At 35.5% G+C, this 14,638-nt stretch overlaps 1 protein-coding gene across 6 annotated transcripts in view; it reads right to left on the reverse strand.

Annotated features, from left to right (window-relative positions):
- Positions 1–14,638, reverse strand: part of PPP1R12A (protein phosphatase 1 regulatory subunit 12A) — a 151,563-nt gene that overhangs the window by 56,407 nt on the left and 80,518 nt on the right. For all 6 annotated transcript variants that reach the window (XM_004271585.4, XM_004271583.4, XM_049694980.1 and 3 more), the window contains exons 4-7: positions 7,056–7,215; positions 2,501–2,645; positions 1,039–1,113; positions 107–195 (exon numbers count right to left, since the gene is read on the reverse strand). In XM_004271585.4, coding sequence (XP_004271633.1) covers positions 107–195; positions 1,039–1,113; positions 2,501–2,645; positions 7,056–7,215 — 469 coding nt within the window. The remainder of the gene's footprint in view (positions 1–106; positions 196–1,038; positions 1,114–2,500; positions 2,646–7,055; positions 7,216–14,638) is intronic.

The raw sequence follows: 14,638 nt of genomic DNA on the forward strand, positions 1-14,638 counted from the left end.
TGAAAATTAATTTTTCCCAGAACCACAAAATCTAATAATCATACTTGTGGCTATCATGACAACTCATTTAAAACAATAACAAAACCTACTTTAATATTTTACTTACTTTTTAAAGGTTTTCTGTGATTGATTATTGTCCATATTGGCTGTTGATTCAATCAGTGGAGACTTCTTCTCCCGTTTTTCACTATGGAGCTTTATAAAAGTTATGCAAAGGAAAATAAGAATACTATTAAAATAACATTAATGAGCAAAATACAGAATTTAAAATAATAACAAAGTAGCTTCCCAAACACTAAATGAAAACAAAACAGACAAAACAAATAAAAGATTTGTTTTACCTAAAAAGAAAAGGGCTTGGATAAAGAATAAAAAGAACTAGACAATTTAAAAGCTCCACAGAGGGGACTTCCCTGACAGTCCAGTGGTTAAGACTCTGCACATCCCCTGCAGGGGACATGGGTTCGATCCCTGGTTGGGGAACTAAGATCTGCTGTGTGGTGCAGCCAAAACAACAACAACAACAACAACAACAACAAACCACTCCACAAAGGACTAAGTTGGATTTTTTTTTTAAGATCCCTCCAACTTTAGTTTACTGAAAAACCAGGGACCATTAACCATTTAGGATGTCTAATAATATTTTACTTAAACATCTGCTTCCTAGTTATGTAACTCCTTGCTTATCTAGCGTATGCTATTTTAGAAATCTGAGATTTTATAGTCTCCACCCTCTAAGCAAACTTTCTTATGAAATTAGTATGAAAAAGATACTATTATTGAGAACATACACATTATAGAAGTATTCATTTTGGGAAAGGGATGCTAGAGAAATGGGGATAAGCAACACAAAAGGCTAAAAAAAACCCCACCACTACTCCTTTATTCTCATTCACTGTCATTTAATTTGATCGCTAGGAATAACTTAAAATCAAACAGTACAAAACATCACAAGAATACTTTTTCAGCTGTCTAAGATTCAAAGTTATTAAGAGAATTCACTAATAGAGACAATTTTTAGACAATCATCATACATACCAGATTTTGTTTCTTTTGCAACTCTTCTAAATATCCTAAAATGTCTTCATCTGCTACATCAAAGGCTGTCTGGCCCTACGCAGGAAACAAGAGGGTTGGTGATAATTAAAAAATCAATAAATTATAAAATGCCTTCGGTGATTCCGTATGATTATACAGAAAGAAGTTAGATAACATTTTTAATGGTAGGTATAAAACATGGTACATATGACTTGAAGGAGATGTATGAGAAATCCCTGTGAGAGATAAGCAGCTGATATACCTCCCCTTACTTTTTTTGGTAACAGCTTTATTGATCTATAATTCACATACAAGTCACCCATTTTAAAGTATGCAATTCAATGGTTTTAGTATATTCACAGAGTTTTACAACCATTGCCACAATCAATTTTAGAACATTTTCATCACCCCCAAAAGAAATGACATACCCATTAGCAATCCCCTCCCCACTCCCCCTCCCCCTGTCTGAGGCAACCACTAATATACTTTCTGTCACTACAGACTTGCCTATTCCAGACATTTCATATAAATGGAATCATACAATATATGGTCCTTTGTGACTGGCTTCTTTCACTTTGCAAACTGTTTTCAAGGTTCATCCATATTGTAGCATGTATCTACTTCATTCTTTTTTATTGCTGAATAATATTCCATTGCATGATCTACCACCTTTTGCTAATCTCTTCACCAGATGATGGACATCTGCTTTTGCTTTCTGGTACACAATGAATAATACTGCTATGAACATTTGTGTATAAGTTTTTGTGTGGACATCTGTTTTAATTTCCTTGGGTATATAGTTATGAGTGGAATTACTGGGTCATGTGGTAACTCCAAGTTTAACTTTTTGAGATCTTATTTCTACTTTACCGCCATAAAAATTAATTGTAAATTCTTAGTAGAGTAATAAACATATGTATTTCTAAACTACTTAAAAGTTCAGCCAGCCACAGGTATGACTTAGTTTCAAAAAGTAGTCCAGGTGAACATCTGTCAATCTATTTTTATTCATAGTGGAAAAGAAAATTTCAAAGAGCTGTTGACCCAAAATAGTAAGGATTTTTCCTGCTGCCAGCTTAGTCCTTATAATAACCCTACTGGTACAAGTCTCCAGAATGCCAGAAAGTTCATTATTTAGAATATATTCTACCTTATATGCTTGCAAAATTTCTTAATTTGTGAATTTCTAAGAATATAATATCAATGGAAGCACCCAAATCTACTCGACACATATGGTAACACTATTACAGAAAGAGTAATACTTCTTTGTCGAACACGGCCAAATCACCTCATAAGTAGCTGGAAAAGACTTAATAATAAAAATGAATAAATGATTCACAAAATGTTTTACACAGTTAATAAACCTTAATAGAATTAAATAACTTATATTCTCATAACATTTTTTAGACTAAAACTATATTTCTAGAAGTTGAAATATTTAAAGTACATTTGAAAGGCCTACCACTTTGTTGACCATCTCCATATCACACAGACTGTCCACTAAAATTCGACATGCTTCTTCTTTACCCCAATGAGCTGCAGCATGAAGAGGTGTCCAGCCATCATAATCTTTAATATTAACATCATAGCCCGCCTGTATTAAAAGTCTAAACAAATTACAGTGAATTACATCATCATTAAAATCTAGAAATGATTGGATATAATTAACAGCTATATACGACGCAAGTTAACAAAAATTTGCAATATATTTCTTTTCATAGTTCAGAATCCCTCCTCCCCTCAACAAATTAACTAGGACAAAAGAATTCTCAGAAAACACTGGCATAGAGGATCTTGAGTTACTGCCATAATAATGAATTCAGTTTTAATTAATTCCTAATGACTATGAGTCTTATGGTTTGGTATGACACTGATTAATTCTTGTTAATATGTTTCTAACTGAAAATTTTGCAGGAGAGTCTATAATTTTTCAAAACTATTGGATCAATTTGTATGTTAAACTGATTTATTGTAGGAAATGTCTTCAAGTGTCCATATGATATATCATCTCAAGCTGAACATGTTCTAAAAATATACTGGGATCAAACAAAGTTATTTGTAGTGTCATTGTTGCCTTGTGGTTAAGGAACTGGTTTGTGAAAGCCTTCATGAACCTTTATGATCTACCACTGGAAATTTTCATAGGAAAATGACTGTTAGAAACAAAACAAAGCAAAACAAATATTCCGAGGGGTCGAGTCTACTTTTCTGTAGCAGTAGAAAGCACATATTCTAATCAACAAAGCTAGAAAATACAATGGAAAGAGTTGCATAAATGTTAGTATGCCCTTATAACTGTATATTGACATCAACCTTCGTTTTATTTAGAAATTAAGCTCACAGAGAGCAAAGAATGGGTCTATAAATTGCACACAGCACAGCGCCACACACAAAGGCGAACACTAAATACTTTATAACTCAAATCTGGTTAACCTTAACCTTACTTTCCAAGATGCTGACCTTGAGAAGGGCTTCTTTTTACCTACAGGAGGTGGTAGTGATAGCTAATATATAACCATTTATTTATGTTTCAAGAACTGATCCCCTATTTCCTAACAATATCTAAAGCAGATGTTTTTAATTATGGCTCCATAGCAGAACCATCTGAAAAACTTGCTATTAAAAAAACAAAAAAAAGTTTTCCCAGCTCCATCCCAGTTCCACTGAATTAATCAGTATCTTGGGAGATGGGCCCTGTCAACTTATTACTTTTAATAAGTTCTGCATATGATCTCACATCACTGCCTGTCTCCTGCCTGCAGATCAACATTTAAGAGCCAGTGATCTAAAAAACACGCTAATAGATATGTCAGAAGATTTAAGTTAAAAAAATATGGCAACTAACATAAATATTATCAGATACTTTATTAATAGAGACAGAAATAATACTGGAAGATAATAAAAATATACCCCCAATAGGAAATATGAACTATAATAATGTTAAATATCCTGAGCAATACAAAATTCTAAGTACTTGAGAGTCTGTGCGGAGAGAAAGGTAGACACACACACCCTGCCCCCCAAACATAAGGCTCTCTATATGCCAGGCCATGCAAGGATACTCAAAAAAATAAGACAGTATTTATTATGCTCAAGGAACTTCTAATGGAGGACAAAAGTTAAGTAAAACAACAATCAACCCTCACAGACAGGTTCTATGATGAAGCTGCAATAGGAGTACAGAACTGAAAAGCATAAAAATCAACTGAAAGGGGTTGTGTGCGTTTGGGGGGAGGGGGTAAGTGGGGACACAGTTACATTTGAAATGGATCTCTTCTATTTATTTTTGATTTAATATTTTCTTTCCTAAGTAAAATATTCACAAATTTCAAAACTAAAAAAGAATAAATGGCTAGATAGCAAAGTCACTTTCCCACTGCTGACCTTTAGCCAACCAGTTTCCCTGCCCCAGAGATAACCATACTACTACTTTTGATTAGATCCTTACAGAGAGATTTTATGCATATATAAATAAATACAACTTAAAGTTTTAAAACATAAACACAAATGATGCATAGTTCTTAACATATCCTAGTGCTCTTTCCATATCTATAAGTAGTGTTTTAATCACTATAGAGTATTCTAGTGAAAGGATGTATCATGATCTATTCAACCATTCTCCTACTCCAATTACAAACAATGCTGCTAGCACATACCTTATTTCCTATGTGAGTGAGAATATCTGTAAAAAAAATTCCTAGGGATTTCCCTGGTGGCACAGTGGTTAAGAATATGCCTGCCAACGCAGGGGACATGGGTTCAAGCCCTGGTCCAGGAAGATCCCACATGCTGCAGAGCAACTAAGCCTGTGCACCACAACTACTGAAGCTTGCGCTCTACAGCCCCTGCTCTGAAACAAGAGAAGCCACAGCAGTGAGAAGCCCGTGCACCGCACAGAAGAGTAGCTCCTGCTCGCTGCAACTAGAGAAAGCCCGTGCGCAGCAACAAAGAACCAACGCAGCCAAAAATAAAATAAATAAATAAATTAAAAAAAAAAACAATTCCTAGAGGTAGTGCTGCTAAGCCAAAGAATAACTGTTACTTTGATAAAATTTGCTCAATAGTCATTTATACTTCCACCAATAATGTAAGAGAGTGCCTTTCCCCAAATTTGCCAACAGTGTGCCAAACATTTTGATCTTTGCCAATATGATAGATGAAAAATGATAATTCACTGTAGCTTTATCTGCACTTGTTATGAATGAAGTTGAGCATTTCTTTTTCATGGGCTTAAGAGCCTTGAACTGAGTCAAAGGATAGAAAGGAATCTGCTTCCAAGTTGAAGAGATGGTGAATGAAGGTATCTAGATAGAAACAAGAGTAGGCATTAAGGCATCATGAAAGAACTTCAAGTAGATATATACAGCTGGAATCATGCATGCCTGAGGAGCAATGGTAGCAGCTTAGCTTGAAAGAGGAACCAATGGCCAGATGACTAATGGTCTTATGTGCTAAGCTGAGGAGTTTAAAATTCATCCCAATTCCTGCTGAGAATCTTAATGAAGGATTTTAAGAGCCTGGACAACTGAATTACAAAGACCACTTGGAAGCAGTCTAGAAATCTATTTTACAGTGCAATCCAGTACTCATATATATGTTTATAGAAACAAGAATTTTAAGAAACAAAATACCTTTACCATATGCAATACTCTTTGATATTTTCGATTTTTTTCTTTTTAAGTGCTGTTCACAGCTCACTAAGTTCATTTTATGACCCACTCTGATGGGGTTTGAAAGTCTGAAAAATTTTGGATTAGAGAGAAACAGATGGGACAAGGAAACTAATTACAACTTAACTGTAGCGGCTTCCCTGGTGGCGCAGTGGTTAAGAACCCGCCTGCCAACGCAGGGGACACGGGTTCGAGCCTTGGTCCAGGAAGATCCCACATGCTGCAGAGCAACTAAGCCCGTGCACCACAACTACTGAGCCTGTGCTCTACAGCCCGCGTGCCACAACTACTGAAGCCCACATGCCTAAAGCCAGTGCTCCGCAACAAGAGAAGCCACTGCAGTGAGAAGCCCGCGCACTGCAACGAAGAGTAGCCCCTGCTCACCGCAACTAGAGAAAGCCCGTGTGCAGCAACGAAGACCCAACACAGCCAAAAGTAAATAAATAAATTAATTTAAAAAAAGTTAACTGTACTATTCTAGGAGAAGGCTTAAATTACTGAAGTGAGTAGGGATTGAAATAGGAGGAAACCCGGAATAACTGACCCACTTAAACTTCTTCACTGTTTTTACTGAGGAGAGGGAATAAGGAGAAGGGATTGATATAAGAAACCAAAGTGGAACAAAGGTAAAATAGAGGGTGCAGTAGATTTTGCTGAGGGCCAGTCTTATTAGCCTTCACATAGATATAACAAAAGTTATGCACTGAATTGTTTTTTCCATACAGTTGCCAACACCTTTGCACTGCACAAGTAAAAACCAAAACACAAATTTATTGTGACATAAAGGAGCTTTGCCCCAAAGATATTTGTTGATCAGTATATAACCCTATATCGTCTAAGTTGCTTATGGTTTAATATTTAATATTATGCTAACAGCACTCTGAATTCCAGTGTTCATGTAGTGAAAATCTAAAACAAAATCAGATAAGTTACATGTAAATAAACAATCAGTAGGAATCAAGCTCTCAGAATTTGATAATATGTTTATACACAACATTGTTCTTAGTCTCTGTATCCAGAGCTAACCTATCTGGGTATCTCAAAGTGACTCTAATAATTTACTAGGCCAGAAGGTAACATATAATGGTTGTCTGACACTTAAATTTCACTTATTGGAAAATTGCAGTGGAAGAACAGTAGAATACTCAAAATTTGAGAGTGAAAGAAAGAACTTTAGAAATAAAGCAATAACATTCAAGGTAGTTTTCTCTTTCTCCCTATAGACAGACATTAAATAACTTACAAAAGCTGTTTCCAAATAATGTTAGCAGGTATCTTAAAAAAAGGAAAAGTGAAATAAAGAAAACAAATCAAAGCAGAAAAACAACTGTGAGAAGCAATACTTACTTTAAAACTTCTGTATAGCCTTTAGCGGCTGCAACATGAAGTGCTGTACCTCCAGATTTTGCATGCCGGACATCATTTATATGGCCACTATTTAGCCATTGTCTTGCATCTCTAAGCATTATTCGTTCTTCTTCTTTTCGAGCTGCTTCTATATCAACCCCTGATAAAATAAAATATTTTTTTTCATTTTTTTCTCTATAGTAAATGTTTTTGTTCGGAAATAAAATTATCCAAAACATTCCAAGTTTAATTGAAAATTAAAAGTGAAATTATATTTTTGAAAAATGGGCTGCTTAGAACAAGCTGGTTAAATAAAGAAATGTAGGAATACTGTAGATATTTTATTAGCATTCTCTATTGACTATTTAATTTTTGCCCTACAGTATTATTTTGGCTTTCTTTTTACCTTTTCTGCTTATTCCTTTTGTTTTTGAAGATTTGAATACTCCCCAAGGTATTCCCCATCCTTTGGTCTAAAAAAAAAGTTTGTTGTTTTAAACAATCATATGTATTTAAGTCTCAAATTTTTATCCACTGCTTTGACCAGTTCTCTGTACTCTAGCCTAGTAGGTACAAATGTTTATTGAACACTTCAACTTGGAGGTCCTGTCCTCATCTAAAATTGAATAGACCTTAAATCAGATTATTTTTCTACCAACACCCCTTTCTTTTTCCAACATAGTACACTGTTCATACCATCAGTATCAGTTTTATAATTTTAGTAAGTTATATAGATGTTTATTCATTTAAAAGCATTAAGCGCTACGCTAGGTTGAGATGATAAGAGTGGGGAGAATTCAAAAAGGGACACGACCTTCAAAGCGCTCAACAACCTGAGAAAAAAATTAAAATAGAAATGATAATCCTGAAATTCCTCAGTGATCTCATGTTATCTTATGGCTTCAAATGCTGGTTATTTAATAAATAGCACATACCATGATGCATTTATACTCCAGAAGACAACGAGCTTATTAAAAAAGGTAAATATACTGCTTTTTTATCTTGTATCCCCACCATATGGATGGATACCTGATACAAAGTAAAAGGGATCAGTAAATGTTTACTGAATGAACGATGAATACATAAATACATGAGTAAAAAATAATTACACATACACACAACTCCTCAGCTAAGATCTCTTCTATAATTCATATCCATGTATCCAATTGGCTGGCTGGAATTTTTCATTCACTCATTCATCAATCAATCAGTCAATATGTACTGAGTCTCTACTATATGTCAGGTACTTTATTAGGTGTTAGGGGTTTAGAAGTGAACCTATTACATGGCAGATGATACATCTGTGAAGGAAAAAAAAGCAGAGTAAAGGTATAGAAGGTAATGAGAAAGAGTTGTTATTTTATATAGGTTGGTAAAGAACAGTCTCTTTGATAAGGTGACATTACAGCAAGAAATAAAGTGACAGTCATACCATAATCTTAGAGAATATTCCAGACAGAGGGAAGTACTACAGATCTTCCTTGACTTACAATAGGGTTACAACAAAAGTTGAAAATATCCTAAGTCAAAACTGCATATGATATACCTATCCTGTCATAGCTTAATGTAGCCTACCTTAGACACGCTCAGAATACTTACATTAGCGTACAGTTGGGAAAAATCATCTAACACAAAGCCTGTTTTATAAATAAATTATTAAGCGCTGAATATCTCATGTAATTTACTGAACACTGTATTGAAAGTGAAAAACAGAATGGTCACATAGGTATAGAATGGTTGTTTAAGTGTATCAGTTTGGTTGTTTACCCTCATGATTACGTGGCTGACCAGAAGTTGCAGCTTGCTGCTGTTGACCAGCGTCACTAGGGAATATGTGCTGCATATCACTAGCCCGGGAAAAGATCGAAACTCAAAATCTGAAGTATGGTTTCTACTGAATGTGCATTGCTTTCAAACCATCATAAAGTTGAAAAATCGTTAAACTGAACCACTATAAGTCAGGGACTGTCTGTATTAAGCACTGAGGTAGAAGCCTGCTTGGAATGTTCTTCTGATTAGGAAAAGGCAGGGTGTCTATAGAGTAGTGAGGACAATGAGCGGGGGGCAGGGTGACAACATCCCACTCAATTTAAGAGGATCACTTAAGCTGAAAAGTTACGAGTAAAAACAGGTAGAAACTGGGAGGCTATAACAATAATTCAGGCAAGAGATGATGGTAACTTGAACCAGGGTGGTAGCAGTGAAGGTAGTAAAGAGGTTAGATTCTGCATTCTTCAAGGCAAACCAACAGAATTTGCTGTTAGTTTGGATGTAGGAGAAAAAGAGAAGTCAAGGATGAATCAAAGGTTTTTAGCCTGAGCAACTAGAAAAATTAAATTTTCAATTTCGGAAATGTGAAGTTTGAAATGCACTAACAGACATCTAATTGGAGTTAGCTGGATATCTGAGTCTGGAGAACAGAGAAGAGGTCAAAACTAGGGATGTAATATAATACATAATAAAATGATATAACACAGTCACCTCAAACTCAATGCTAAAATCTTATCTCAATTTTCCCTAGCCAATCTGCTTGCTGTCTGTCTTATATTTCCTATATTAGGTTCCAATACTTACCCAGAAACCCGGAAGTCACCCTTAATCCCTCCCTTTGCCTTATCCCCAGCCTCCATCCAATTAGTCAGCAGATTCTGAGCTGCCATTCCTAAAATGTCTTCTTTTCCTAAAATGTCTTCTTAATGGCCCCTAATCACTATTTTAGTTCGTCTTATGTCTCTCACACTTTGACGACTACAGCTGGCCCTTAATTCATTCTCCTCAGTTCCTTCTGAGTCATTCCCCACATCATCGCCAGACTGGTTTTTCTGTAGCAAAATACAATCATCTCTCTTTTCTATAAAAATCTGTCAATGACTGCTCACCTCCTACAAGACAAAGCTCAAGCTCTTTAGTGTAGCAGACAGAGCCTTTTATGATTTGGTCTCAATGCATTTTTAATCTCTAGTCTTTCTCCTCTATCATCACCCAGTGTTCTAACCATATAGATCTTCACATAGATCAAGTACATCATGTGCCTGTGCTGTTGTGCAAGCTAGTATCCTCTATCTGGAATGTATCCTTACCTTGCTTGCTTAGTAAATTACCATTTATTCAACACACAACTAAACTGTTCAACTGAAGCTCAATCTCAAAAAAGTAGGCCATGACTGAAAAACATTTTTAAAATCCCGAGATTACAGAAGTGCAGGTAAAGTCATCTTCAAACTAGAGATCTCATTTTTTTTTTCCCAAATGTTTGCTCTTGGTGCTAGAACCAACTATTCTCTTGAATTTTTCTTTTTTTTCCCTAAATATTTACTTATTTATTTATTTGGCTGTGTCAGGTCTTAGTTGTGGCATGCGGGCTCAGTAGTTGCGGCGCACAGGCTCAGTAGCTGTGGTGCATGGGCTCTAGAGTGCATGGGCTTAGTAGTTGCAGCATGCAGGCTTAGCTGCCCCATGGCACGTGGAATCTTGGTTCCGTGACCAGAGATTGAACCCACGTCCCCTGTGTTGCAAGGCGGATTCTTAACCACTGGATCACCAGGGAAGTCCCTCATTACTACATTTGAAAGAAACTTGCAAAAAAGTTTTCCAAATAGACTTTATAAAAACAATTATATACACTATATATGTAACGGACAAAACCTATTATAATCTTTAATTACAAAGTATCACCATTTCTATAATAATGTGATTTTATACATATATAAATTTCCTTTCAAAAGATAATCAGCCCATCTTATTTAAAATGCCTTCTAATGTTATTCATAAAAGAAATTATAAAGCTGTAATTGTTAATACATTAAGAATAATCTTTCTACTAAATGACCTTTCTCAGACTGATTTATTTTATTTTCTTATGCTTAGTTTTTTTTACCATGTCTTTTAATACATGAACATCTTTATTATCATTATCCCTTTTCTCTTTATCATCTTAAATAGTCTGACTTTTATTGTCTTTTATTATTCTAAATTTCCTCTGGACTTGAAATAAAAAAACAGCTACTTCAAAACAAAAAACAAAAAACAAAAAAAACCAGCTACTTCTTCTGGATTTATCTAATTTCATGCTATCTTCACCTAATTACAAAGCAGTTACCCTCTGCTGCCACCAAATTGTGCCTTTATATGAATTATATATAAATACAACTCAAGTTTAAAATTAAAGTACATGTGAAGAGAAATTTCTTATGCTTAAGAAAATCCAGTTAGAAAAAAAAACACTCTTGTTCTTAAAATCTTTCAAAAATACCACTGATTAGAGCAACAGACCATTAATTTTTGTTTAAACCCCACTGGACTATGTATTACAATACCTGTTTTCTAATTCCAGTGCTTTAACTAGGCTAGCAACCTTTGAGAAAGCCATAACTTCTTTGAATATTAGTATAATGGGTTAAGAACACAGACCTGAACCTAGGCTGCTGGGTTTCAATCCCTGATTTGCCACTTACTAGCTCTATTATCTTGGGCAAGACACAATCTACACTAATATTCAGTTCTTTTATTTGTAAGATAGGAGTAATGAAAGTATATACCTATCCACAATGTTGTGAGGATTAAATTAATTAATATTATCTGTGAAGTGTTTAGATGAGGAATAAGCACTAAGGTGTTAATTATCATGATCAGTTCTAAAAGTCTATGATTCTGCTTCTCTTTAACTGCATTGTGGTCTAATAGGAAGAAGATCTTATAATGAATTTAACTGGTCCTTAATCCACCTATAATTGCAAGGTTTTTAAACAACGAAAACAATGTATATTGAACTAAATTGGGTGTGATATAATAAAGTGATTAGACTATTTAACATCTGTCACTGCTATAAAAAACGGTAGGGCTTCCCTGGTGGCGCAGTGGTAGAGAGTCCGCCTGCCGATGCAGGGGACATGGGTTCGTGCCCCGGTCCGAGAGGATCCCACGTGCCGCGGAGCGGCTGGGCCCGTGAGCCATGGCCGCTGGGCCTGCGCGTCCGGAGCCTGTGCTCCGCAACGGGAGAGGCCACAGCAGTGAGAGGCCCGCGTACCGCAAAAAAAACCAAAAAAAAACCAACAAAAAAACCCAACAACAGTAAATGTTAGCTTGAAATGTAGCCAATTCTCATAGGTAAGAAAAAATAAAATCAAATTGGAGTTTTGTTAGCTAAGAAATGCAAAAATTGACTTGTGTCCCACACTAAATAAAGAAAATTGCATTAAAACATAAACCAGAAATACTTTCATCTACTATTCAATCATTACTACTTTCAAAGGCAATCTACTCAAGCATGACTAGTTGTTAATCAAATATATTAGAATAAGAAATAAGAGCCAAAAGAGTGATTAAAGAACTTTAAAATATTAAATAATAACTTTCATACCAGGATAATTTGAGAAATCTTGTCATTACGAGAGATATATTTAGGGTGCTCTTTTTATAAATGTTAAACTCTATTAGAGATGCCTCTATCTTTTGTTTCTTTGGAATAAAGTTATGCTATATAAATTCATGTATTCCCATTATATGAATAAAATGAATATCATAAAATATTTTCTAAGAGATATTCCTAATAAAATGTAGTATGGTACAGTGATGAAGAGTGTGGGCTCAAGGTATCTGCTACACTGTTTGGGACTGAACTACATACAGCACGGCTTCCTACATGTATGACCTTGGGCAAATCACTGTGCCTCAGCTTCTCATCTGTAAAATGGGGTGACAGTAGTATTAACCTCTTAGAATTGCTGTGAGAATGAAATGAAATAATGCATGTAAAGCCTTTTGCTCAATGCCTGGCAAACAATCGGTATTTAATAAGAGTTAGCTATTATTTTTAGTATCAGCTCTTTACTTTTCAGTTTCAGGGTCATACTATATACTATTTTCTAGAATTTCCCCTCACCTATTATTTTCCCAGATTTACATTTTCCATCCTGACATTTCCTAAATTCCAACAGTGCACTGAACACTGTCATCTAGATGTGCTTTAGCAACCAAACTCAATATATCCGAAAACAAACTCATACACTCTCTAAATCCATTCCTGCTTTGTCCCACATTTTCCAGAGTGATTTATCCAGTCATCACTTCTTAAACTGGAAACTTCAGGAGGCAAATTAGCTTGCTTCAATTCTTCCTTCATCTCCACATTCAATTCTCCACCAAGCTGTTTTAATTTTACCTTAATATTTTCTGAAAACAGTCCTGGCTCTTTGCTCTTTTCCATCTTAAGTGTAACCATTTTGCCCCTTTTCATCTTTCACCTGGATTAAGTGAAGAATCTTCTTCAAGAAAGGCATGCCACCATGTATCCCCCACTCTAATGCATCCTCCAGATACCATCAGCTGCTTTATTACTAAAAACCAAATCCAATCAGGTTAATTTCCTGCTTGGGGATCTTTGTTGCATCTGTCTAACGCCTACAAAAGAGATGTCCCCCATCTGGCTCCAGCCTAATCTTCTCAAGCCTCAACCTCATACTAATTCCATCCTGACTTTTTACTCCATTCCAATTCTAATGAATTCTCCACGTATGCTATGTCTCCAATTCCTTTTCTTTGCACATGCTGATACCCCTGTCTCACATGCCTTTTTTGTCCACTACCCCCCTTCTTTGCCAAGTAAATTCCCTCTCAAATGTCATCTCTCAAACCCTTCCGGACTACTGCAAACAGTTACTCATAGGCTTTTCTGTTCTCCCACATCATTCTGTTCCTACCTATATTTTAGCACATAGCACACTGCATTGTGGGGCTCTGTTTATATACTTGTCACTTCTATACACCGTGAAATCCTTAAGAACAAAGTGTGTCTCTTAAAAAAAAAATACCCAGCACTCAGAACATATGCTGGCACCTTAATCAAAACTGAATGAATCATTACAACTAAAATCAGCCTTGCTAACAGTTTCCTTTATATATAGAAGGAAACTAAAGACAAGAAGTTTTCAGTACATATCCATCCCTTTCCCAGTTCATAATAATTGCTAACTACTATTAAACAATATTGTTGCTATCTATCTGGGCACTCACCAGGGCAAGCTGGACAGATAAGGGACTCTTCATCCAGGTTGATGCTTTATACCCATTCCTCCAGCTTCTTCAAGTCTTGAAGATCCCATTACTCCAAAATTGCTTGCTTAGGACACAGCTGTTAAAAGCTCTTCTGTGTATCTATCCAAGTTCCAGTTATGACTAGTTTCCTAATGTGTGCCTTGTTTCTCCTGAGCTCCAGGTACCTTCAGCCACTTGTTACAATGCCTCAACTCTATTTAGGCATTTAAATATTTCTTCAGTTTCAGTGCCTAAGATTTTTTTTTTTAACAACCAGGTAGTCATTATGAATTTTCCTAATCCCAAGGAATAAAAATCTCTTTTCAAGGAACTGACTTAGCTTCTATTTCTCTGCTTTTATTTCCTGATGAACCACATTTCAGCTGGAGTCAACCTTCTGAACCAATATCCCATACCTCAGGAAAACACAGTTCTCTTCTGATAATACCCATTTAATCACTGCCTAGACATAATATAGTGGAAATCACACAGTAATTTATATATATGTGTGTGTGTGTATATATATATATATATATAAGTTTTTTAAAGTT

Source organism: Orcinus orca, chromosome 11 (genome assembly GCF_937001465.1).
Source record: "Orcinus orca chromosome 11, mOrcOrc1.1, whole genome shotgun sequence".
Lineage (NCBI taxonomy): Eukaryota > Metazoa > Chordata > Mammalia > Artiodactyla > Delphinidae > Orcinus > Orcinus orca.